Below are 27,750 nucleotides of genomic sequence, written 5' to 3' on the forward strand. Positions count from 1 at the left end.
CACATATAGGCAAGCAGAACAAAAAGGTACCACTTGCTTAAACAGAAGTGAAAGAGCTGCGCAGGTGGGACTCTGCCATACCGGAACTCCTGTCTCATCATCCCATCAACCTAGGCTGACTCCACTAGTCTGCGCTTAACAACCATTTGTTTAGTGACATCTGGACTTAGCAGCAGCACTGAAAAAACCAACTTATGACCAGTCCTCACATTTACAACTGTCACAGTGTCCCCATGGTCACAATTTGGGTGCTTGGCAACTGGTTCGCATTTATGACCATTGCAGCTTCTCATGGTCATGTGATCACCATTTTCAACCTTCCTGGCTGGCTTCTGGCAAGCAAAATCAATGGGGACCTGCATGATTCATTAATGACCGCCACAAAAGTCATAAAATTGGGTTGGGTTTGCTTAATGACCGCCTCACTTAGCAATGAAAATTCTGGTCCTGATTGTGGGGGTTAAGTGAGGACTACCTGTAGTGGCACGGACCACATGAAAGGACTTCTGAAGACTTCTTAGACCAGCATTTCCCAACCTCAGCAGCTTTAGGATGTGTAGACTTCAAATTCCCAGCATGCTGGCTGGGGACTTCTGAGTTGGAAAATGCTGCCTTAGTTTATGCTGGTTCTTCAGCTATCCTGGCCTCCGGCTGTTTATGGCTTTTTCGTTAAAGGAGCAATTATGCCCAGCAACCCAGTGGCAGCCTGAATAGCGAGATCAAGATCAATAAAGCACAGCCCAGAAAGCCATCTGGCCAAACCTACTAGCTGCTGTTTCAAAACCCTCTTCAAAGATAGGCATGGCTGGCATTTGGCTTCTTTTCTCTCAAAGGCTGTTTTACAAGCATACTGCTCTCAGGAGTCCTCCATTTCACACAGGACTTTGCCAGGCAAGTCCTAAAATGCCAAGGATTAACGGCCATTGTCCTATGCTCGGATTGTACTTCACACTAAATTTTAATTGAAGAAAGCAGCAGAGCCCAATTTTGTAACACGCCCTGGGGAGATTCTTCCATGAAAATGTGGGATGTTTGTACATGAGGACTCGCCAGATAATAAGCTGCTTCTATGCCAGATGAACACTGGCATAAGTCGCACAGCAAGTGCAAAGCATATTCAGACAGTAAATCTTACATTCTGCTTTTTGGAACAGCGAAATCAACATTGCATCTTTAAAAAGAAACACCCAAAGCTGCTTAAAAATTTAGCTAAAGTTTTTTTATTTCTATACAATTGTGAAGTACACATTTGTCCTTTTGGCATTGGCAGGCCATCTGCTAATCTTTCTGAAACTGTTACTTGTAGATGTAGAAAATAAAGTTGAAAACTTGGCTAATTTTAAAAACGGAACAGGAGAACAAACGGGGTGAACGTTACTTTCGGTGACGATATGGAGAGTATAAAATTCAGAGTTACAGACTTTTAAGGGTTACTATTTCGGGACGAGTTACAGTTAGCTTTAACCAATGAATTCACCTATTCCACTAAACTGCAGTGTTGCACAGACATGGCAAACTATACTCCTGTATGGAAAAAAAGATGAAATTTACACAAAGGAAGATGCCCACAGTATGAAAGCCGCATGCAAGCATCATTCCGAACCAGACCTTCATTAAACAATGACTTGAGTTAGCTGGAGCACAGGTGGCCAGCCCGAACATGTCTATCGGCAGCACCAGTCACTTGGATAATCTTGCAATCTATATAACTAAGCACTATGTGGTTATGCACCACACCATAAAAACAAGGAAAAAAAAATAAACCCCCCCAAAGCAGCTGTTGTTTCCCCTCCGACACGGTCAGTAGAAAAACTATTCTCCCCTGAAAGGAGGAGGAGAAAAAAACTTGGAGAAAGACAGCTGGATAACTCAAAAGGCATATTATTAGTCAATAAAACATCCTATAGCATCTTTTCTTTACTGGTTGGTATAACTCCTGTCCATTCCCAACCGGACCGCTAGATCAAATGCCCATTTCCTCTTCCTCTGCTTAGATGGTGATTGTACAAGCAGCTCCTCCGCTGCAAAAACAGTCCCTACTGTGTCTTACCAGCTGTGGTCTATATCCAGCGCACATCAGGAAGGAAGGAAGGAAGGAAGGAAGGAAGGAAGGAAGGAAGGAAGGAAGGAAGGAAGGAAGGAAGGAAGGAAGGAAGGAAGGAAGGAAGGAAGGAAGGAAGGAAGGAAGGAAGGAAGGAAGGAAGGAAGGAAGGAAGGAAGGAAGGAAGGAAGGAAGGAAGGAAGGAAGGAAGGAAGGAAGGAAGGAAGGAAGGAAGGAAGGAAGGAAGGAAGATCAGGGAGAGGGAAGGAAGGAAGAATCCAGGTTTATTAGTGTGTTTTTAAAAAGGTCTTTGTGCTTCTGTTTCAAATCAGAACTCTGTGACGTTATCGGGATGCTTCTGTTTCAGTTAAAACCGAAATTCAATTTTTCTTGCCTAGCTATTGGGTTCCGTTCCACCTTTTGTAATAAATTAAGTTTCTACAAGACTACAATGAGGATATGAAAGAGCTGTCAAATATTTTTAGAAACAGTGCCCCCCCCCCAAAAAAAAAGCCAAGGTGTGTACAGCTTACAACATCAACAAAAATACTCAAAAATGCATATAAAATAATTTGAGGAAAGCTTTTTTTTGCTATCACACAGATCAAGTTTGCTGTCAAATGTAGAACATAATCCTATGGAATTGAACCAGGATGTCACCTTATAGGACTTGTTAGGTCTTGAAGTCTAGTTAAAATATTCTGAACAAATTCATCATGATGCTCACACCATTGAACTGACCCTGTAATAACACGGTTTACTGATAGCTAGTCAGTATCAAAATGTTTTCTTAGAAAAAAAAATCACAGATGAAAGAGAATCATCAGCAAGTTTAAGGACAGTAGCCTCTCCAGCCTAGACTACAGAGACTGTTCAAAGAGCAACCTGTTGCACAGGAAGTAGATTTATCTAGCAAAGTGGTCGAAATTTACTATATGGAATGTATTAGCAAAGTACAGTACATGCAGGGTTTTTAAAAAAAAAAAAAATCTGAGAATGAGTTAGCAGCAGGACTGAAAAAGTTTTCGTATCAAGCTTGAGTGAATGAAGGATGATAATCTTGGAAATAAATGAAAAGAGAACCGCACAGATATCTGCACTGGGTCACCTTGTCTCTGAACCAGTCAAGGGCTTCTTGTGTCATCCTTGCTTGACTTTGCTATGGACAACCTTGAGTTTATGTCATACAGACTTCATCTATGTTACAGATTTATTAGTCACTTCAATTCAAGTAGATTCTGTCTGCGCAGAGGCATTAAAAGTGTCAGATCTTAGCATTTAGGGTTCTAGAGTACTACAGCTGGAACCAGCACAGGAAGCTCAAATCAATTAATAACCAGTTGGGTCCACCACTTGGCTCACGTTGACTTCTGTCGGTAGTGAAGAGTCAGGTCACCCCCGCTTTTCCATATGAAATGCTTGACAGTTCGAAGGTCCATATTTGGATCCAAAACCTGTCATGTAAGATAATAATTTAGATTTAGGGGCAAATATACCCCAGCTGAAGAAGTACACTCCTTGTTCTTAACTTTGTTGGAAGCCTGCAACTTTCTCTTCCAAAAGCTAATGCAGTGTTTCTCAACCTTGGCGACTTTAAGATATATGGACTGCAACTCCCAGAATTCCCCAGCCTAGCTGGGGAATTCTGGGAGTTGAAGTCCACATATCTTAAAGTCGCCAAGGTTGAGAAATACTGAGCCGATGTAAGCCTCAGAACCACACCCAAAATAAGTAACTCCCGTGTGCACTAGAAGCATAAACCTGAAACTGTCCCCAGATCAGTGATATCGGGTGGCTGGACTTGTTCCCTTCTCAAGGAGAGCCCTCTGTGGAGAAAGCAGTGCGGTTTTTCCATGCCTCGCTTGTTGCCCAGGGAAATTTTGCCCTGCATACTGCACTGCACAGAAGACTCTCTCCTTATCCACCGATCCTAGAAAAAAAATAAAGTTTCCAGAAAAGATGCCAGACAGTGCATTCGAAGTCATATCCATCCACTTAATGGTTGAGGCAGGCTACTGCGCAGCAGGAGATGAGGAGAGGCCCTGTCATTTAATGCAGTGCTTTTCAACCTTGGCCGTTTTAAGAAGAGTGGACTTCAACTCCCAGAATTCCCCAGCCAGCGTCTTCAAATGGCTAAGGCTTAGAGATAATGGAATATTTTTCATCCTTTGGGGCAAGGGAGAACCATTTGGGAGCAGCTGCTGAATCAGTGTTCAAACCCTCTGCAGCATAAGAGGCAAGTTACAAAACTCCAGACCACACAGCTTTTCTCTCTCTGCTGTACGGTATAATGTTTGGAACATTCAGACTTTCTGTATCCCACCTGAGAGCCGGTCTGATATAGCGGCTAAGGGACCAGGCTAGGAGCCAGAAGACTGTGAATTCTAGATCCGCCTTAGGCACAAAGCCAGCTGGGTGACCTTGGGCCAGCCACTCCCTCTCAGCCCTAGGAAGCAGGCAATGGCAAACCACTTCTGAAAAACCTTGCCAAGAAAACGGCAGGGACTGGTCCAGGCGGTCTCTGAGAATCGGACACAATCGAACGGATTAAAAAAAAAGGAAAAGTCCCACCCAGGCCTTCTCCTTCTGCAAGGAGCTCAGAGCCGCATACCTGGTCTTGACACAAGAGTTCAATCTTCTCTTCCGCTAGAACTGCAATGTCTTCTTCTTTTTCTTGTTCCCCGGCTTTCTCGTTATTGGAAGAGCTAGTGGTCTGAGACTCGTTGTCGAGGTTTATTATCTTTTCGTACACGTGCTCCATCACCTTCCGAACTTGCAGCATGTCACTGGCTGAGAGCCGGTCCCTAGGGACAAAGCAGATGCAGGGATGAGCTTTGGGGCTGAGCTGGACAGAACTGAGCTCAGTTTTCCGCGCCCTTGGAAGCGTTTTTATTCTTTGCATAATACTTACTTTTTTAATGTTTTTGCTCCTGAAGAGGAATGAGGTTGGAGGTAGAAAGGAATTTTATTGAATTTTGGCATATTTTTCTGCAAAATCAAACAAAAGCAGAAATCATTCCATGTTCTTTCAGTCTTATACGAACATCTTACGTAGTTCAGATATAATGGGAATCAGAACATATCTGATACATACAAAACATATCTGATCTGTATCAGAACACATCTCATACGGTTTCTGGCCTGTATTCTGCTAGCAGCTAAATTACAACCGGCTTAGGCAGAAGAACTGAGGCTGGGCTATCTTGATCTCCAACTTCCCCTTCTGGTCACAATATCTTCCTCAAATTCCAGGAACGTCAAACATTCTCCCGGGATTTTCAAGCATTTCTCTGGGGTGGGTGTGGGAAACGGTTATTGGGAAATTTCTTGATTAACAGTTACACAGTGTGTTACCAAACAAGCTCTTTGGGATGTCCAAATTCACTGATTCAGCAAAGGAACATTCTGGAGAATTCCAGAACATAACCTGTAGTCCATGCTGTTCCAGGATGGTTCCCAGAAGCAAATCCTTCAAAGATGGCTTGGAGTATTAACGTCCAGAAACTGCTGAACTGTCCTGGAGTAGGCTAACATAGTCCAGAAAGAAATTCTCCAGAATTTCTGCTCTGATAAATTTTGCACCTCCCTGCTAGATATTAAGTAACCCTAAGAGGCATACTGTATATTTAAAATTGTATTCATAGTAAGTTTGTTAGAAACCATGGTTCATTTTAAAAGGTCCCTTCTTCATCACAGAATCAAAGGAAATTAAACCCCATTAAAATAACCAGGTGTGAGATCTTTAAGGTTTCAGAAATTTTTGGGTTAATCACATCTCAGTATCCATTTATAACAGAGGGAGACAATTTAATAGGCTTCAGTTCTTTTAGCTCCACGGAGAATGGCTAATGGCAATTGTGGGAAACAGAGTCCCCAAAAGGCTGGAGAAGAGCAGAATATTTATCTCGTTTCATTATAACGGCATCTGGCACGTAATTAACATCCTCCGCAATCAACATTTTCAGAAAGAAAATAAAGCTATTCCAGACTATCTCTTGCTTTCTCAGCACACTTACATCCACAGTGATATCAATTACCCATTGTGGCACAGTTTCGCTAAGGAGCATGGATTCCGTTTCCCCACCAGAATCGCGGCATAGCAACCTGTATGGGAAGAGATTGGAAAGGTGGAGTTAGGTACACTGAAGGATCGGGGGAGGGGGGGACTGCTCAAAAATTTAAGTATATAAGGACATGCAACAGAAAATGACAATACAATTAAAGTCTAAATGCAGTTAGGGCACCTAGCCTGCATTCAAATTATGCCTCGGAACAATTTAGGCTTCCTGCTTTTGTGAAAACTGAGAACTGAACAGAAACTTTGCTGAAAACTGAGAAGGATCCCAAGGAATTCACTTCTAGCTCCTGGTCCTCCTGGAGCGATCTCTTGGCCATTGTGTGACACAGTGCAGGACGAGGTGGACATCTGATCAGATTCAGCAACACTCGAGTCTTCCCCAATAAATATCAACAGGTGGAAAGAGTTTATGAGTCGTCGTACACGAGATGGGCGGCAGGGAAATTGAATGAATGAATGAATGAATGAATGAATGAATGAATGAATGAATGAATGAATGAAAAATAGCAGCCTGGATTTCTGCTAAATGTCTCTGTTCCTAAAAGCTAGGAAAAAAAACCTACCTAAAGACTGAAGTGATGGGCCAATTCTTGGCCTCCTATTAAAGGTATGCACTTTGGAATAACACTGAGAACAGAATTTTAATTAAAAAAAATCCTTCCTTAAGAGAGAGGATCAGGGAGTTCACAAAATCATTATGGCTTGCTTCTTTGCCATGTAAGTAAAACATGCCAACAAGATATGCAGACTGGCCTTTACTACCTTGCTTGCATTTAAAAAATAATACTACTTTGCATCATCTTATCTATTAGGGTACCCCCAGATGTATAAAAACTAGGCTGTGCAACCTGTGTCTGTAGTGCCAGTACACAGGGAGGACATGCTGTTGGAGAGGGATGACTTTTGAATGTATTTAGGTCAATGAATTGAGAGTACTTAATAAATATATATGGTGGTTAAAATACTATATAGGTCACTAGGTTGTTCTCTCCCATCCCAACCAATCTCTCACAATTACTGTGGGTGGAGGTGAGGGGTGGGTGGAGGAAGGAGACATAGAACCAGTTTGGCCTAGTGGTTAAGGCAACGGGCTAGAAACCAGGAGACAGTGAGTTCTAGTCCCGCCCTGGGCATGAAAGCTGGCTGGGGGACCTTGGGCCAGTCCCTCTCTCTCAGCCCAAGAGCCAATCAGGCGTGGTAGGAGAGTTCTAGTCCCGCCTCAGGCATGAAAGCTGGCTGGGGGACCTTGGGCCAGTCCCTCTCTCTCAGCCCAAGAGCCAATCAGGCATGGTAGGAGAGTTCTAGTCCCACCTTAGGCATGAAAGCCGGCTGGGTGACCTTGGGCCAGTCGCGCGCTCTCAGCCCAACCCACCTCGCAGGGTTGCTGTTGTGGGGAAAAGAGGAGGAGGACGGTGTATTAAGTATGTTCCCCACCTTGAGTTATTTATAAAAATAATAAAGGTGGGATAATAAACGAACGAACAAACGAACGAACGAATGAATGAATAAATGCTGCCTTGAACTCCTGGAGGAAAGGTGGGCTATAAATCCAACCAGTAAGTACGTAAATAAGTGTGTGTGTGTGTGTGTCGTGGTATCTCTTATTTCCAGGGCTTGCTTAGGGCCACATGATAGAGGCAGGAGCTGTATCAAAGTCTGACCAGTGTGCAGGTCACTTTGCCACGTGACTATGCTGTCTACCAAAGACTGCCATCAGCCACAATGCTAATGGCTTGTTGAAAAAGCTGCTCCCCACACGACCACCCACTCTCGCGCTTCTTTGCCAGAATTCCTGTACCTAAACAAAGTGCGCCCTCCAGCTTCCCCAAAAATAACTGGTGTGTGTGGTGGCACTTGGAAGTATCCATTTCCTTTTTGTAGTCTGTTCTCCTGTTCACCATTCACTGTTCCCAGATGGGTAAAAGAAAAAGAAATGTATTATTAAGACCATACAATAACTGAATTCAAGACAAGGTGTGACTTATCATTGCATTGAAATCTAATTTTAACAATCCCAAACTGAGCCTGATTTCAGTGAATTTGTAAGCTAATCTAGGACACCCCCTCCTCGGATCTGGATGCGGATCACGGTGGACAGTAAACTCCTGTGGGTAACTGTGAGAGTTTTTTTCTACTATTTGCAGTGCAAGAAGCACAAACTGGAGCAGGAAAGATTAAACCCTCTAGATCTAAAAGTGTGGTCCTAGAACCCCTGGGGGTCCCCCAAGGCCCTCTCAGGGGTCCATGAAAACAAAATTATTTGCCAGATACTGAAAGAACTTGCAAAAATGTAAACCAATGTTACTCTTCTCGTTATTATTTTGGTTAAAAAATACAGGTTTTTTTCATGAAAAATACATTAATATGTAATGGGTTTAATATTGTTATTTTTACATGATTTAATAAATATTGTACGAATGCTTCATTTTTAATCTTTAACATGGTAAATATCGATAAATATAACCTACACAAACGAAAGCTCTTTTGGGGTCCTCTATAATTTTTAAAAGTGGGAAGGGGTCCCGAGAGCAAAACGTTTAAGAAACACTGCCCTAGATGATGCTGTCCTGCAGAATCCACAAAAGCCAGTCCAGGTGATGTGTTTAACCTTCTAACTATCTCAGGAATTCAGGAAGAACAGGCACTGATCCACATGGGTTATTCTTTAAAATAATACTTCAGTGTTTTCTGTAAATTCAGGAAGTGTTTACCAAATGCCAACTTGAGATATGGACCAGAAATCTAGTAGTCCCTCGGGGCAGAAAGAAGTGCTCACCATGATTCATCTCATTTTCCTCTTCATCCATGGGATTGATGTGGGTCCTAGGCCAGTATTCTAAGAGAGCCTGCAGCAAAAGCCCCCCAAGGTTCACTGTATATTGGGATACAAAGGAAACAAAAAAGCATTACTAATTATTTATATCCAGGGTGGTACTGCTATTGGTCACAAGATGCTTAAACAAAGATCCATGAACATGGTGTTTGTTGAAGGATGCACTCCGCCTCAGTGGTATCAACTTAAAGCCCTACATGGCATGGGACCAGGACATCTGAGGGACTGTCTCATCCCTACTACATTGACCTGCCCCATCTGGTCATGCAGGGGGGGCATGTTATGGACCCCATCCATAAAAGAATTCCATCTAGCGGGGTCTCGGAAGCGGGCCTTCTCTGCTGTAGCTCCCGCCCTTTGGAACATTGTTCTCCCAGAGGTGAGACAGGCCCCCTCGCTCCCGGACTTTCAAAAAGATTAAAGGCCTGGTTCTGGCAGCAGGCTTGGAATGGGAGGGGGAATAGTTATACCTGGGGATGGCTAGTGCCCTAAAGTGATTTTGAGGGGCCTATTACACTCACTGACTGATTAAAATCTTTTAGCCATTTAGATTCTATTATATTTCTATTTTATTTTATTTTATTATCATACTTAGAATGGTTTCGAATTTTAATCTTGTTTTATTGTAAGCTGCCCAGAGTCCCCCCGTGAAGGGGAGATGGGCGGTGAATAAATTTATAAATAAATTTATAAATAAAGAAATAAAGAGATAAATACTTCTGGGATTTTTCAAAAGCAGGCCTGCTGTCCCACAGAATAGTTACTGAAGCATCCAACTACTTGGCATCTCCAAGCCTTTGCTGGCATCTGAAGTAGGTTTGGCATCTAAGCCTACTCCAAACTATGCAAAACTGTGCAAAACAAACAAGCCATCAAGTCTGTTTCCAGTTCAGAGACTGACTCTTGAAAACTGTGATGAGTTGTGGATCAACTGACCAATTGAGCAATTCCAGTCTAATGAGCCAACACAAGCAGGAAGTCTGAATTCAGAAAATTCTCTTTCAAGCACTTGAAAAGAGAAGATCAGGTATGTTCATAGTATTTCTGCGGCCACGTGTTTAAGAAAATTTGCCTTTCTGTGCTATTAAGACAACACACTCACGTTTTGGGTCAGATCCATCTGGACTGCTAAACCCAGCATCTTTGGCTGAGACCCAAGCTGCGAAGCAGTCACTTTCGTCTAAAGTAATAGTCAACATCTGCCAAAAAAAGACCATTGGGTGGGACTTGAAATGCATCAGAACGAAACTGTTTTACTGGCATTCAAAGCACAGAAAACCCTGATAACCACATTTGATTAGACTGCAATTATAAGCAAATAACAATGTCAGTAATTTCATCATTACATGCACATCTGTATTCATCTCAATAGGATACAGAATAAGATTTGTGTGTTTGCTGCTAGATTTCCCTGTTTCACTAACATCCAAGGAAAAGCAGGTCTTGGTATAAATTAGTACACGAAAAAGAGGAAAAAAAATTGAATTAAAATTGATATTTAGCTGAAAGTATCAAAGTGATTTTTCTTGTTCTGATACATGTGATATTGCAAAAGACCCCAGAAGAGCTAGGAAATAAGGCAAATTAAGTATTTTTTTTCTTTTATCTATTCTGCTTCATGCTCCACATGTGTTCCCTTAATATGTTTTGAGTTCAAAAAATTGCACAATTTGCAATAGGAGGAGTCTGAGACACAGGTTTTATTACCTGTACTCATTCCCATTTAGTACACTCATTGTGTTACACAACCTAAGCTTTATTTTTTTTTAATTTATTTTCTATCCCTCCTTTATTATTTTTACAAATAACTCAAGGAGGCCAACATAGCTAATATGCCTTCCTCCTCCTATTTTCCTCACAACAACCCTGTGAGGTGAGTTGGGCTGAGAGAGAGTGACAGGCCCAAGGTCACCCAGCCGGCTTTTGTGCCTCAGGCGGGACTAGAACTCTCCTACCACGCCTGATTGGCTCTTGGGCTGAGAGAGAGGGACTGGCCCAAGGTCACCCAGCCGGCTTTCATGCCTGAGGTGGGACTAGAATTCTCAGTCTCCTGGTTTCTAGCCTGGAGCCTTAACCACTAGACCAAACTAGCTCTCATGTCTTATTTTAACCTCATGGGACATTGTCAGAATATGGGAAGGGGAACCATGACTATTACCCTGAGCTCTAGAAGAACTGGTTAAGTATAGTTAAACAACAAAGCATCATGTCATGTCAAATGCTATTGTTATAAAAAAATATATATGTGCCTTACCCCAGTCTTTAAGTCTACTGAAAACCAGTTGGGTACATACACCATTTTAAATCTTTTCTTAATTTCTTCTTCAAAGTCCATTTTCCCAAGGTCTTCTACTTTACATGCCTACATATGAGAAAGCCAAACAAACTGTGTAGATTGCCATATGCTGATATAAAATATTAATTCACCCCCAACCAACCTAACAGCTCTCTCAAAGTTGGCTAATTTTCTATTTAGATCACTCAAACGGTTCACAAAACTGAAAGCAGCTCTATGACAGCTCACTGTAAATAAAGAAAGGGCCTCACCAGGGATCTTTCTCAAGAAACTGATCAGCTATAGCAAATTGCTTGATCAACTGTTACAGGTAAGAGCCATGCTTGGTGGTGGAGGGGACGGGAGCAAAAGCAACGGCATGGTCAAGCTTTTTAAAGACTATAACAATACCATTTAAGCAAAGGATTAATGCTTAGATCTGGAAATGGCTGCTTCTTAAGAAATGTAATTAAGAGAGAAGTCAAAGTTTTTGAGGGGGGGCAGTTGGGCTGTTTGATTTCCTTAAGAAAAAAGCTCTGTGCATTGTGGGGATATGTAAATGCTCTGGTTTATTTTGAAGTGGGATAAGGGTTTAAGAATATTTATCTGGATTGCTTTCATGGTTTGGTTGATTTCATTTATTTTTAATGATTTGGATTAAGATTATTAAGGTATAATAAAAAATAATGTCTGGTTTTGGGTTTGACATGATTAAGATTATTAAAATTGTTATATTATCAAGTATAATGGTAGACAATTTATATGTTTTTCAGTTTGATCTTAATTATAGTAGACAGGAATGTAAAGAACAATAGTAGGAAAGAAATAATTAAATGTTACCTTTGAGGGGGAAGTTGATTAGGTGTCTGTCTGTCTGTCTATCTATCTTCTTTTTCTTTTAATATAAGGGGATGGAGCAACTGTATTTAGTGATTTTCATAATGTGCCAATGGAATGATTTATAGAAATACTTTATTGGTAAGGGATTGATTATGGAAAATTGTTGTAAATGTTAAAAGTCAGAAGTCACCACTTCTTGTAATTTTTTTTTAAAATTTTCTCTTGTGTTTCCACATTTTTTTAGTTTTTTCTTTTTCTTTGTAGTTTGTTTTTCTATGGCTTTTATCTTTGTTTGAAACTTAATAAAATTCTTATAAAAAAAGAAATCTAATTAAGAATGACAAGGGGCAAGACTGGTGGTTTAATACATCACAGGCTCCCCACCCTCCATCAGACAGATAGTGCCACTGGGTTTATGTCCTAAAGGATTACAGGGAAAAGAACAGGGAAAGGAGAAGATTTTTAAATACCCAAATCACATACATTTAAACTACTAGTTTCACTGACCTTCAATACATCCCAGTATGCCACGTTGTTGTTTGTGTCTTTGGTTAGTATATGTCGCTTGTCATTGAGAATGTGGCACTGAATAATGCTAGCACCCCCTGGGAAGGAGGCCACAAAAATGAGTTACGTAATCCATGCTAATTTAACAGACAGAAAACACACATAAAACATGGCATTTCCCAGTAAGAAAAACTCAGAATGCAACCTACATTTTCATCTTACATTCCCTGTAATGTTCTGGTATCACAGGAAGAAGACACGGTGAGGTTGTTTCAAGGTGTGTTTTTTTTTTTGCACCATTTGATATGCTATATATAGTCGAGATTCCTGATTTTTTTCCATTTAAAAAGGAAAACAAAACTTATTTTTATATAGTCATTATAAGACAGATCTGGCTAAAAGCTTTCCAATCATTATCTCAAAGAGCTGTGGAACGGAGCATCTTTATTTTGCCAGCTACCCATTTTTGGTTACTTAATCCCAGTGTCAACCCTTCAAGGCAGCCCAGGTCAGAAAACAGATTCCACACAGGCTACCGGAACTCCTCTTTACTGCTCCAGACCAGCCTTTCTCAACCTTTTGACCCTGGAGGAACCCTTGAAATACCTTTCAGACCTCAGGGAACCCCTTGTCATGTTCACCATTTCAATGTTCTGTTAACATCGTAACGTTTCACACGTCAAACCGTTAATCCGTGTCTTACATGCTTGAACGCTTGCTGGTATTTTCCATTATTGCTGTGTTCTTTATTTTGCTACTTTGGAATGTATGTTTGGGTTTGCGACTCTGTTCAAGGTTGCTTTCCCAGGCAGATGTAACGGTTGCTAGCACCTGGGAGGGGGTGGTTGCTAACGGGCGCTCGGGGCGGGACTGGATTGAAGGCAAGGCTTTTAAGTTTGTATTTGGCGCACTTTTGCTCATTCTCAGCTTTCTCTGTATTTGCATACTATTCCTTTAATAAATCAGTTATCTTTAAGCCCGGGCTTGTGAGACTGAGTATTTGGGATTAGGCAACCATTACACCCCTGCACATTTAGGCTCTAATAGAGGCCAGAAGTTACCAAATTATTATATTTGTTTCATGGGTAGGCCTGTATGGATGCATTGATAGTGTCCTTAAACTGAAAACAAAGGATGAAACTTATCTCTTTACGGTGAAGTTGCCCAAATTTAAAATAATTTTTAAAATACATCGTGATCTCCCAGGGAACCCCTAGTGAAGGGTATAATAAAAGAATCTTGAAAGCTTGAGAGAGATTCTCTCTTCCCCTTCTTATACCAAACAGAGTCAAGGCGGGGCAACCTTGAGATTCTTTCTCATTCCATCTTCCCTTCCAGGGCTAAACTAGTGTTTACTTAACAGCTGTTGAATTCCTTCTTCAAGGCTATCTCCATACTCCTCTACAACCAACCATGATTTTACATAACAAAGGGCACAGGACATCACACTGCCCAAAATGATATACAAACTAATTTTGGATCATACACAGGTAGTCCTCGCTTAACAACCATTCATTTAGTGACAGTTCGGACTTTCAACAGTGCTGAAAAAAACAACTCATGACCAGTCCTCACACTTACCACTGTCACAGTGTCTCCGCGGTAATGTGACCACAACTTGGGCACTTGACAACCAGTTCACATTCATGACCGTCACAGTGTCCCGTGGGCATTTGATCGTGATTTTTGACTTTCTTGGCCAGCTTCTGGCAAGCAAAATCAATGGGGAACCACGTAATTCGCTTAACAGCCATGTGGTTCGCTTAACACTTGCAGTGATTTGCTTAACTGCCACAAAAAAGGTCATAAAATCAGGTCACATGTACTTAATGAGCACTTCGCTAATTGTGATTGTTAAGTGAGGACTACCTGGATTATTTATCTGTATCACTGCCAGCTCTAAATTAACAGTTTGAAAAAACGTTCCAGTTAACCGCCTCACCTTTGATAACCTGATCCGGTTGTGTACACAGGGGTGTGATTGGGTTGGAACAGTCGTTGTCATAGTCACCCGATGCTCTAAAGTTGTGAATTCCTTTCAAAGTCTAAAAAAGAAAGTGGGGTGGGAGTACACTTTATGTAAATTATCCAGTAGGAGCATCGTTTCTATTTTTTCCATTCCTACAAGGAATTTAATTTACCTGGGACTCACAGGCCAATCTGCCCCCCAAACAAACCCTATGAAAACATATAATTTGTTCAGAAAGAATAATCAGAGGGAACCCAATTATTTTCAGCCCCAACTCACTAACATTTTTCCTGAGAGTTTATGGACATTCCAACAGCATTCTGCCACTGGAGGGTATGATAAATCAAGATGCAAATTAAATCACTCAGTCAGTCAGTCAGTCAATCTTTAACGCAATATACTTCATACCCATTTATTCACAGACGACTTAGTTGTTGCAACCCACAATGCTGGAGGAGGATCAGCCGATCGATCCAGTTCCATCTAAATGAGAAATAAAAATCAAAAACTTAGAATGGAACACTTATCAAAAGCATTTCCTTTAGATATGATGCAGAGAAACCCAGAGCAAATTTAGACCCGCTCCTTCTTCAAAAGACCAGGAAGCCTGTAACTTAGCTTTTTGTTCTTTTCACAGGAAGTTCTTCCCCCTTATGCACCAGAGGAAAACTGCCCTAAAAGGTAAAGATTATTCAAGATGAATCTGACTTATGGTGTCTACTTGGGCGTATCCATGTAGTCTTCTTGGCAAGGACATGGACCTATTTTGCCATTGCCTTCTTGCAGGACTTTCCTTCCTAGCCTAAAGCCCAGGTATTCCCTGGAATTCTTTCATCCAATTACTATATGAATCTGTCCTAACTGTTATCTGCCAATCTCAGCCAAATGCTACAAAAAGTAAGCTGTGAACTGTGCACCATGAAAGGTTCCCATCAATTAGCCAATTACAGAACCCATGGTAGAGCAATCTGCAGTTATCCTTTCCTAGCAATTCTTCAGAAAAGAGAGCAGCTGCATGTTAGCAAAGTTGCAACCTTGGATTTCACCAGACATGATACAGAAACAGCCATGTTCCATTCTCTCTGGTGTGAGAGAGATTCAAGATGCATTGTATTAAAAACATGCAAGATCCTGAAGAAGGGATTTATGTGGCAAGTAGGAGAAGTCAACAGATGTCACATATTACAGATGTCACATATTCCCAGCATCAAAGGGAGAATAGTCACTTGTCCCCACTGGTAATCCTTTAAAGGCTTTGGGACTTGTTTCATTAATACTAAGGCCACATATAAGTGAGTACAGATACAACCCAGATACAACAGTGAGGAGGGTAAAATTACATTATGCATTTCTCCAACAATCATCAGGGCAGTCAAAAGCATGCAACTGAATGAAAAGATGGTCAATTCTCTAAGAGCCAGCAAGATTTTAAAAAAATATTACCTTAAGAACCGGTGCCTTTTCTTCACAAATAAGCACACGGATATCAGGATTTCGTAAATCTGTACAGTATATCTTTCGGTCTCTTCCACCTGAATAAACATGAGTGAAGGCTTCATTGACCTGAAGTGCCCATACACCTTCATCATGGACTCTGTAGGTAGCTATGCACCTCTGCTGACCAAGTGACCAGAGTCGGATGGTTCCATCAGAACTGCCAGAAAGACACTGTCACAAGAATGAAAGTTAAACAATGTTACACACAGTACACAGTTTTAACCACAAAGCCACTGACAAGAACAATCTTTTGACTAACAATCAAACAGCAGTGCTTTTTGGTACAGTAGACTCTCAGTTAACTGGAACTCAAGCAACCAGCATAAAAATCGAACCGGAAAAAAACCGTCACTCTCAAGCAACCGGCAAAAAAAAATCTGTATCTCTCTGCTGCCATCTAGTGGGTATTAGGGTTTAATAGTAACTCTCAAGCAACCAGCAGCATCTACCAATCCCCATGGGTGCCGGTTAACTGAGAGTCTACTGTATTTCAACTAAATGGTTAAAAGCTACATTTACTGTATCAGTTTTGTCATTCAAGTGAAATACCCATCTGGGCTTGACCCATCCAGGCGTCACACTTGACTTAAAGTATCAGTTCTGTTTCTTGACTCTGTAAAAAATACTCATATACTTTAGTGTTACAGTACTAAATTCAATTCAGGATATTCGCACAGTAAGGTTTAAGAAATATGGGTGTACTGAAATGTAATTTTTATCTAACAAACTGGAACTGTGTTATTGAAGTAGCCCTAATTAGATGGAGAAAATATCACATGGCAGTCAAAGAATTGATGTAAGTATTATATTAAAAACATACCTGTGTACCATCTCTGTTCAATAGCAAAGCTTTAACGTTGTCTGTGTGTCCCTTGAGTTTCATAAGCTTTGCACAGGTTCTTGGGTCCCATACCCTTAAAACCTGTCAGAAGAAAACTTCAGAAATTAGTACCACTTCCGAAGTAAAGGTATTAAACTCATATATTCTTACTTTGCTTGAAATTAGGTTTTCAAAAGCCATTCATATTAATGTTAAAGCTATGAGACGCTACCTATATTAAAATGTTTAAATGTTAGATCTTTTAGAAAAACAATGTTTGGAGAGCTGTCATCCTGAATTTTTTTTTAAAGTAAATGGTTCTTTGCTGTCCTTTTATATACCTACACATCTCTCACCCAACCAAATCCACTACATATACATTAGTATAATGATGCCCTGTTTGGTGGGGAGACTGAGGTGACAAGGAGAAAGCAAGAACTTACGAAGGACAAGAATTCTAGAATAACCTTTGTTACTTACATATAACAAGTTATGAAACTGTACCATACTAAAGCAAATTATTAGACCAGGGTTTCCCAAACTCAGCAACTTTAAGGTGTGGACTTCAACTCTCAGAATTTCCCAACCAGCTGGGGAATTCTGGGAGTTGAAGTCCACACATCTCAAAGTTGCTGAGATTGGGAAACAGTGAAGTAGACCATGTAGTCCAGCCTGTCAACATCACAGTCCTTTTTCTCCAGCTCTACCTGGAGTTTTGAGGGAATGAGCTGATGCCCTCAGCATACAAAACACCTCTCTATTGCTGAGCTATGGCCTCTCCTCACAACAGTTACATTGCTCGAATACATCTGGATGAAAAGCAGTAACACTGGCAGATAGGATACCCTCTTTCATTACAATGCATCTGGTTGCGATAAAAACCCTGATGGACCAGATCAATGGTCTATTTGACTGAGTGAAATGCAGTCCTTGCACAGCATGGGCGTGGCAAGACCAGGATTATCTGTTCAGAAATTGCCTAAACTTAAGTTTATTTAAGGAATACAGTTTAAAATCTTGCTGCCACCACTCTGAAACTATAAACTCGGAATCCTTATACTGAAATTATCTGCTCCTTTATAAATTCTTTTCCTGGTAACATGGGAACGTAGGTGCGCAGGCCTGGGGAGAGTTCATTATAGTTTCTCTCACTTACTCTGCTAGCCAAAATGGAAAGAGAATGTATTCAAGGAAGTCCAACGGAAACAGCAGATCAACAGGGTTAGACTGGGAGATTCTACAACCACCCACCTCTGGCATACAGATTGATGATTTTTCCCTTTCTACTGGACAGCAGAGCTCCTGAATTTGTTCCGTAGCTGTCTCCATTAGCAATCATTTCAGCAACCCATTTCATCCTGTGGGGATAGGATGTCTAAATCGCGCTTACCTTTTCAGTGGACCCGGATACAATTACTGTTCCCATCTGATTCATAGCAAGACTGTAGATTGAGTCTTTGTTCCCACTAAGGGAAGAAGCTATTGGACACAAATACAACATCCTTTGAGATAAAGCACTTTAGGAGGTTGGAGGAAAAAAAATGCAAACTTGAAATAACACATTTAACAGCAAGAAAACAGATACAGCAGCCTGTATATATACAGTTTTTAGAACATTTAGGATTTAGAAACTGCTTACAGAAGGGATTCTTCAACAATGCTGTTCATTGTATTTGAACTCCAAGGTATCCTTCTGGGTAGAAAAAATCCAGTCTATATTAGAATGTGGTAGTGTTGCACTTATATGACCACCAGAACCCGTGGAACTCCAGTCTTATATCACACACGTAAGATGCCAATCTAATACTATCTTTTTATTCTCTTCAAAGAGAATGGCAGTCAATCAGACTTTCGAAGGAATAGCAGCTCTTCCCCAGAAACACCAAGGGGTAACTGTGCTATCACTCAAGATGATAGCAAGGGGGAAATGGTTTTACATGTAAAGACGTATTGCTCCAAGGCTCTGTCAGTTTTTAGGGATTCAGGACAGAGGCCTTCTTGCTGCCCTTTTCTGAAGGACACAAGATCACTCCTAAAAGAGACTCCTGCATTTGCATTTTAGATGAATTATCTGACAATCATAGCATGTCTTACACAAACCAGCATGGGTTACTTCTGGACACTTACTTGTGACTGTGTTATTTGAGGCAGTCAGCGCAGTCAGTGTATTTACATCCCAGAGGAATATCTGTCTGTCCAGCCCAGCAGATGCTACCAATTCTTTGTCTTTTGCGTAGGCCAAAGCTTTTACGTAATCCTAAAGCAAAATAGAGAAATGTGACAAATAGAGCTAAGCACCAGGATTCTGATATAGCGCCACAAGTCTGACTTACTGTATTTTTCTGCTTTACCTTGTGGGTTCTTAGGGTGGACATGCAAAACCCCTTATGTGCGTTCCATACTTTAACAGTAGTATCAGATGAAGCCGATATCACTATAAAGATAAAACGGACTGTTTGTCTTGATGGCAAGTAACAAAAGAAATCTGTTTACCATTAAAACACAAAATCACTATGGTGAGGTCGGAAACACATACAAGAGCTAATTAATGGAAGCACAACTTTGGAACTCTATCTCTAGAGGAATTCAACACCTTATTTTTTCCCTTCAGTGTTGCTAAAATCAGGGAAACACTGCTGTTGTTTCAGAGATTCCTGTTTCAACCGGTATTTTATTTTCCGGTGCTTTATGCCACTGGGCAGCATTGTTATTTTAAAATGTTTTTGCAGCTTTATTTCTCTAGTATATCACTTGAAAATGGCTTCCGGTATGTTTGTGAAGAAGTTTATTGAAGATCATATGTTAACTGGAATTTTATAGGACCGCTATAAATTTAAGCAGGACCTCTGAATGCAGGGCAGAAGATTATGCAATACCAAGCACTAAGATAACTGACACACACTATCCTATTGCATCGTATAGTATTCAAAAGGTTACTCACAAGTTTTACCATTGCAACAAAGCACAATATCGTTCACCCAGTCTGTATGATGCTCCATAGATGCTATATAGGGGTCTTGCTGGAATTAAAAACAATATTTTGAGTTCCAATCCGGTGTCATAAAGGCTTCTCTTGAGACAGTTATGACAAGAGACAGCTCCATCTGTATTTCAGAACTACTATGTTAGCAGGCACTGTATCAATTGCCAACAAGTTCAGGATCCAGTCCTATTATATTAATTATTTCAGCTACATATTTATCCAGGTAAATACAGAATTGTGATTATTTGAAGAACTGTTCCTGGCAAGTGGTTGGTTGGTTGGTTGGTTATTTATTTATTAATTAAATTTCTATTACCGCCCATCTCCCCACAAAAGGGGGACTCTGGGTGGTTTACAGTAAAATCAACAATTAAGAACATAAAAATACAAATTACAATATAACAAACCAATAAATAAGAATAAAATAGATACAAAATCCAAGGGGCGAAGACAGTATTAGTTGGGGAGAGATCTACGGTGCTAGCCACCCCCAAGAAGAACTGTTGCCCCTTCCACCCCAGGCGAGGTGGCAGAACCAGGTTTTCAAGTTCTTCCAGAAGGCCAGGAGCAAGGGGGCCTACCTCACCTCCGGGGGCAGAATGTTCCAGAGGGCGGGTGCCACTGCAGAGAAGGCCCGCCTCCTGGACCCCGCCAATATGCCCTCTCTGCATGACCGGGTGGGGTGGGTCAGTGTTAAGGGGATGAGATGGTCCCTCAGGTAGCCTGGCCCCATGCCATGTAGGGCTTTAAAGGTCATAACCAACACCTTGAATTGGACCCAGAAGCAAACTGGCACCCAGTGCAGCTTGCGCAGCAGTGGTGTCACATGTGCCGATCTTGGGGCGCCAATAACTGCCCACGTGGCCGCATTCTGGACCAGCTGAAGCTTCCGAATACTCTTCAAGGGTAGCCCCATGTAGAGCGCGTTGCAACAATCTATATGGGAGACGACCAGAGCATGAGTGACTGTTCAGAGGGCATCTCGATCCAGGAAAGGGCGTAACTGGCGCACAACACGGAGTTGCGCAAAGGCCCTTCTGGCCACGGCTGCCACCTGCTCTTTGAGCAGGAGTTGTGAGTCCAGAAGGACCCCCAAGTTACACACCGGTCTGAATGGGGCAGTGCAACCCCATCCAGAACTAAGGATGATAACTTCCCGGATACAGAGAAACTGTCAACCCACAGCCACTCCATCTTACCAGGGTTCAGCCGAAGCCTGTTGTTCCCCATCCAGACCCACACAGCCCCCAGGCACTGAGGGAGGGCAGCCACCACATCACTTACCTCACTCGGGATGGAGATGTACAATTGAGCATCCTCAGCATGTTGGTGATACCTCATCCCGTGGTGATGGATGATCTCACCCAGTGGTTTCATGCAGATGTTAAATAGGAGAGGGGAGAGAATTGAACCCTGCGGGACCCCACACAAGAGGGGTCGAGGGTCAGATCTCTCATCTCCTATCACCGCCGAATGGGACTGGCCATGGAGGAAGGAGGTGAACCAGCGTAAAACTACACCACCCACCCCCAGCTCTCTGAGCCGACCGAAAAGGATACCATGGTCGATGGTATTGAAAGCCACTGAGAGGTCAAGAAGAGCCAGGATGGAGTCACTCCCTCCATCCCACTCCCGCCAGAGATCATCCAAAAGTGCGACCAATGCAGTCTCTGTCCCATATCCTGGCCTGAAACCTGACTGGAAGGGGTCTAGATAATCTGTATCTTTACTATCAGTCAGCCCCATGGTCCATCTGCAGCTTTTTCTAGCTCTACCCTTTCTGAATAGGCTGTCTAAGTACAAAGTAACAGAAGAGATGTTCACATACCATCCACGTCAGAGGATTATTAGTGGGAGCCAAATCTGGCTGAAAAGGGGAGGACATACAATCTTATTTTGTTTCAACCCAAGTTAGGTTAGCCTTACTGAGTGGGTTTAAGCTAAGTTATGATTTAATCGTGGTTAGCTCACATCCCCAGACTGAAATTTGCCATTTTTTTTCTAGACCAGACAGCTGAAAATCTGAGAAGCCTTTAAACTAAAAAAATACTCAAGAGAAGAGAAAGAGTTTGCAATACTTGCAAATACAACCCAAAACCTATTCTTTATTGATGTAAACAATTTTCACTAGCTAATTTGACTGTATGTCTAACAGCAAGAACATGTATTTGTAAAGTGCATTCCATGCCTAGTTTACCTTGTGTTGGTTTACACTCCATATCCTGATGATGGAATCTCGACCAGCGGTAAAAAGTCTGTTCAACGCTGGATCCAGCTGCAGTGCATTTACCCCATTGCGATTGTATTTCTCCACTTCATCTCTAATTACATAAGAGACCTAAAATATTTGACATAAATCCAACAGAAGCATTAAGGAAGGTTAAGCAGAAGCATCATTCTGTTCAAACTATTCATGCTCAACAATACCTCCCTTTCATTTTTAAAAAATGAATTCCTAAACAACTGATGTCTCATATTGGGAACGTACAAAACTCACCAATTCAGGAATGGAGCATTCCAGATAATTTGGGAATGTTCCACTCCCCTTCGATCATGCTGAATCTTTTCCGCCTGGTCCAGCTGGGGAACAAAATGTTCCTAGGCTGTTGACTCTACAATTCAAACTCTATTAGGCCAACAAAGTGAAATCTGGCCATTTCAAGCTGTATTGTTTCAAGTGTTCCAGATAATTCCAAACACTGAAGCTGGAGTTTTGTTTTGTAACTTGGGCTTGTTTCATTTTTTAAAATCTAGATTAGTCAGTACAAGAGTTGGTGATGCATCAAAGAAAAGGAAAACGATCATGATTGAAAATAAAGTGAAAATAATAAAGCGATCAGAGCAGCAGATGATAGCATCTGAGGAAGAAGATAGAGACCTAAAAACTCTAAAACCAAAAAGTTTTTGAAGAAAAAGTTAGCTGAAGCCTTTCATCTCATTGAAACAGGGATGGCAAAGTTAGAGGAGCCAGATCCTAATATAGAGAGGTTCACCAAAGTTTACCATACAGTTACAGAGGGCCTCAGCTGCTACAAGGCTGTCTATGGCAAGAAAAATAAAAACTCTGTACAAACCTCCCTTGATGCCTACTTCAAGATAAAGGTAAAATATCTACTATATACTAAGACAAATATTTGTCTGACTAATGCTAAATAATAACTGTATGTACCTGTTCCGACCTATCTACAAATCTGACTTAAAGACAGACTTAGGAATGGATCTCGGTCATAACCCAGGACTGCCGTACACCAGCAGGAACTATAATTAAGATGCACCTTCCAGGCTATGCATCTATAATAAGTCCCCAAGCCAATTTTATTCTAAATAAAAAGGCCCATGGTATTTCATCAAGCCTGCATGATCCGCAGATGGTTCAATGCTGGGAGAACCTTCACCTGCTTGAAACAGAACCTCCAAGAGCTTTCGCGGCCAGGTGCATTTTTCTAACCTGCACTTCTCACATTGTTATGGGTGTATGATCTCTGGAAAAAAAAACCCTGTGACATAGAGGGTCTGTTCCTAGATGCTCCATCTCACCCCTCTTATCATCCATGTTTTCATGCTAGTTTCCAAACTATAGCATTCCTTGTTCATGAAGAAATTTCAGTTCACACTGGGCTTTAGAGAACTCCTGTAATTTTTTTTTAAAGCCACTTCTACAAATATTAGGATTCTTGTCCCATTCCCAGACTACAGACACAGTCCCCCTGTGTGGGGACAGTGTGGCCTTAGTACATAATGACAGCACTGAGTTCATTAACATCTATGATGACCAAAAGAAATAGGAGATATTTCACAATTTCACCCGATTTCTTAAATCTGCGACCTGATAGATGGATGTGGCTATTTTGTTTTGTAGATATAATTATGACCACAACAGTATATTACATATTACGGAGAGGCTATTAGTCCCATTTCTTCCAGCGTAAGTGTCTGAGAACAACAACAAAATAGCTGGCTGATGAGAAAAATCATCAGCAAGATGAAATTTTCTAGCTACTGAAAAGAGATCTCAAAGCCACATGATCATTTTAGGGTTATTAGTAGAGTGTTCTAAATGCATCCTGCATTATCAACAGCTTCGGGGAGCAATGGATTCTCTCAGAGAAATGCAAGCAGGAAGTAGACACAAGCAGAGGCTTCAAAGTGCTGACTAGCCTACTGATGCCTCACTCCCAGTAGCCTTCCTCCAAGTCCTCCAGCAGGTGTAAAAAGGGGATATGTATAAATCTCTGTTCTTTGCAAAAGGACATTTACACCTGCTAGGCTTAATGCCTATCATCAGCCGTGCTGGAGTGGCAACTTCCCCTTCTGCCCTTGCACAGAGAGTGTAGGGGAAGCTACATTAAACCGTACATGGTTCTTAGGATTAATATCCTCCCTTCTTGTTAATCACTTAGGCTGCTTTATGGAAGAGAATATACTCTTATTACAGGACAATCCTCCAGAATTTCCAAATACGTTGCAAAATTGCATTCATTTTGATGGTTGTCAGGAAACTCTGGGTTTAATTAGGATGTGACAGATCACTTTCATGCTAAAATACCATTAGCCATGTATTATACATGTAACGATTGCCTATTCTGACATACTCAGCCTCACAAGCAGGTTCTTAATGAAAACTGATTTATTGGAAGAATAGTGTGCAAATACAAAGAAAGCTGAGAATGAGCAAAAGCGCGCCAGATACAAACTAAAAACCCTCGCTTCAAACCCAGTTCCGCCCCCCGCTCCCGCTTAGCAACCACCCCCTCCCCGGTGTTAGCAACGGTTGCCCACATCGGCCTGAGAAAGTAACCTTGAAGACATTCCATAACCCAAACATACATTCCACAGTTACAGGAAGGAGATTACAGCCTGGCACGGCTGGAAATCTCCACTCTGCAAACACGTATCAGGAAAGTGACATGCGAAACGTTACGATGTATTCAGAACATTGGAACGATGAACATGACATACATGTTTTGAGGTACTTTGAAATGCTGGTCTCTAACTGTAAATAATTTTTACTTACTAACTACAGTAGTTCAAAGAGCTCTGGAGGAAAGGATTCCTGTAATTCCTTATCTTAGTCAGCCAGCACATGTGGGAAAAACTCCTCTCATCCAGAGGCAGCCCCAAAGGAAAGACAGAATCTTCACTCAGACACACAGAAGTCTGGAGAAGTTTATTCTCTACTGCAAACCTTAAGGCGTAGGACAACTGACTGCTACCTTAAATTTATTCTCACATGGGATACAATTTCGAGATGGAAAGAAACTCTTCTTGCCTTTTCTCCCTCCTCCCCTCCCCTTTGCAGTGTCTAGCAGAAGCCACTGGGAATCCTCCTTATTTATCTCGCATAGTCCTATCAAAGTAAGTAAGGTTAAGAAGCGTCTATGGCAGTCATATTCCTGTAGCTTACACAGACCTTTGCTTGTACTGTAGGTTTCTTAGCATAATACCAAAGAATCTTTGCCTTCTTCCAGGATTTTTTCCACTTCACATTTTAGCCTACACTCCTGACTTTCCCAAATGCCCATCTCCACCCAAATATTAACCAGGCCATTCCCTGCTTAGCCCTGTCACCTCAGCATCTGCTACAAAAGAATCACTGAAGAGCCAAGCTTCCATTTGACAGTGAAGCTATCAGAGACACAGGCTTTATGGCTTTGTGCAATTTAAAAGAACTAGCATGTCCAAAAGAGTCGTTGTGGAGACAGAAAGCTCATGGATATGCACAAGAACTGGAGTAACACATTCTGTCCAATGAACTAGTTCAGTATCTAGAAACTCTGAGGGCACTCCCAAATAGGGCATAATACAATAATGCAGTTTTTACAATTTTTACACCTACTTTATTACCCCTGCAATACATTTTCACCACAAAATAGAAGCACTTCCATTCATTTGTATTCCACTCAACTAGGTTTTTTTCTTCAACAAATAGCCATATTCTAGAGTCATTAGGCTGTCCTCTCTAGGGTGTCTGGGGAGAAAACTACTTCAAGTTTTTTTTTGAAAAATATGTTTGCTGTACTCTGCAAACACAGGCATTTCCTCAAGCATGCTGACACCTCCTCTCTGATTCTTCATCAGAAACACTTCAATTTAATTCCTACAATGATCATGGGGTTGGACTTGAATGCCTAATCTGCCTTATCCAATTGAGTAATTCCACTGATTAATGACCCTACTTTTGGCAATATTTCTATTAGCATTTGTTCCGCTCGTCCTCTAGGCAGTGACGTAAATAAGAAAACATTAAAGGTCTCCCAGTTTGGAAAGCCAGAATGAAAGAAAAGCCTAAAGCTCCAAAATCTGAGAATTACAATTATATGCACATCTGTGGGAGCTCTAATCCACCTGCTATATAACTAATAGATTGCTATCAGTTCTCCTGATCTTCTGGTTTTTAACCTGCAGCTTTCAGAGGATCCAGGTAAACAATACTTATCCAAATGTACTCCACTTTTCAAGGAACAGTTATACTCAAAACTGGCAAGAGAAACACATTAAGCTGCAGCAGAAGGCAAGCTATACTTTCTACCCTTCCCAGACAGAAAAGCAACAGGACATGATTTTGAGAGAATAGGAAAAGGATGGGGAATTGAAAAAGCTGACCACAGATACTGTAAAGCTCTAGGACATAATCACTTAAAAGTATTGCGAATGGCTTAGGATAGTGCCTCCAGGAATGGAGAGGTAGAGTACCTGAACTTTGTCATTAATAGTGACCTGATCAAAATGAGACCAAACACAGAGAGAAACCTATTCCAAGTTAATCACATCCTGCTGTAGATTTCAAAGGGATTACGCTTTGGCTATTGTTTAGCAGAGGAAAGTTCTCAACTCACTAAAACACAATGTAGTAAACCAAAACAGCAGGACTCAAGACTGCAGGTGGAGAGACCTTATCAATATTCCACTTTTTAGTCATGCCGGCCACATGACCACAGAAGTGTCTTCGGACAAACGCCGGCTCTTCGGCTTTGAAACAGAGATGAGCACCGGCCCCTAGAGTCGGACACAACTGGACATAATGTCAAGGGAAACCTTTACCTTTACTTTAAGTTAGGCTAAGCTAAAAAGCAGAAGAGCACCAGGTCCCTCACTGAGTTTCACAGCAGAAGGGAGATTTCAACCAAGGCCTCCACAGTCCTGACCTGGAACTTCCTCCCCGGCCCACCCCATCTCTCATATTATATTAGACCTGTGAAATTATTATCATTATTATTTACTTATTTATTTGAATTTATTAGCCGCCCAACTCCAATGGACTCTGGGCAGCGAAATGGCCCAGCCAATTCAGATGTAAAAGGGCTTTGGAGCTGCTTTTTTTTTTTTTTTTACAGCTTGGGGCGGGGGAGGGTGATTTGTCAGGTTAAAAAAAAAAGCCACACTCCATCTCTCATCGCTCGGCAACACGACACGGTAGAAAACGTCACGCCTCCAAGCAGCGCAAAACGCCGAGCAGCCTTCAACCTCCCCCAACGGGACACCCGGCGGATCTGGGTGGGGCAAGTCCCATAATCCCCGGCCACAGGGCCGAGAGAGGATGCTAGGCGAAGCCCCCCACGTGAGGGAGACGAGGTGAAGAAGCCTGGCTGCAATCGGGGCCACCCCGCCCTTCGCCCCCTGCTCTTCCCGCCGAGCCACCACGCCGCTCGCTCATTCGTCGCCTCGCCCAGTGTAGCTCGGCCTCGACGATCCTCACGCGCCGCCCCGGCCCTCCCTTCAGCTTCCCTCCCGACCAAGGGCCGCTTTCGCCTCCGTCACCTGCACTTTCCGCCGCCCCGCCGTATTCTGTCGGTGATGGGCCGCCATCTTACATGTTGACACTCTGTCGTCATGTCCGAGGGGAAGCTGAAACCGGCCCGGAAGTCCCACCTCTAGAGGCGGGGACTGCTGCGTCCCCTTCTTTAAAA

At 41.9% G+C, this 27,750-nt stretch overlaps 1 protein-coding gene across 1 annotated transcript; it reads right to left on the bottom strand.

Moving 5' to 3' along the window:
• Positions 1-3,027: 3,027 nt before the first annotated feature.
• Positions 3,028-27,750, bottom strand: WDR48 (WD repeat domain 48). The gene is made up of 19 exons (XM_063303315.1): positions 27,602-27,750; positions 22,041-22,181; positions 19,802-19,880; positions 19,212-19,294; positions 18,988-19,117; positions 18,251-18,339; positions 16,861-16,962; positions 15,987-16,211; positions 14,952-15,026; positions 14,517-14,619; positions 12,575-12,672; positions 11,207-11,314; positions 10,055-10,151; positions 8,896-8,991; positions 7,918-8,023; positions 6,058-6,145; positions 4,953-5,029; positions 4,653-4,845; positions 3,028-3,495 (listed from the first exon to the last, which is right to left on the bottom strand). The coding sequence occupies exons 1-19, from the start codon at positions 27,647-27,649 to the stop codon at positions 3,400-3,402; spliced, it is 2,034 nt and encodes a 677-aa protein (XP_063159385.1). The 5' UTR covers positions 27,650-27,750; the 3' UTR covers positions 3,028-3,399.

The sequence above is a fragment of the Candoia aspera genome, chromosome 4, assembly GCF_035149785.1.
Source record: "Candoia aspera isolate rCanAsp1 chromosome 4, rCanAsp1.hap2, whole genome shotgun sequence".
Taxonomy (NCBI): Eukaryota; Metazoa; Chordata; class Lepidosauria; order Squamata; family Boidae; genus Candoia; species Candoia aspera.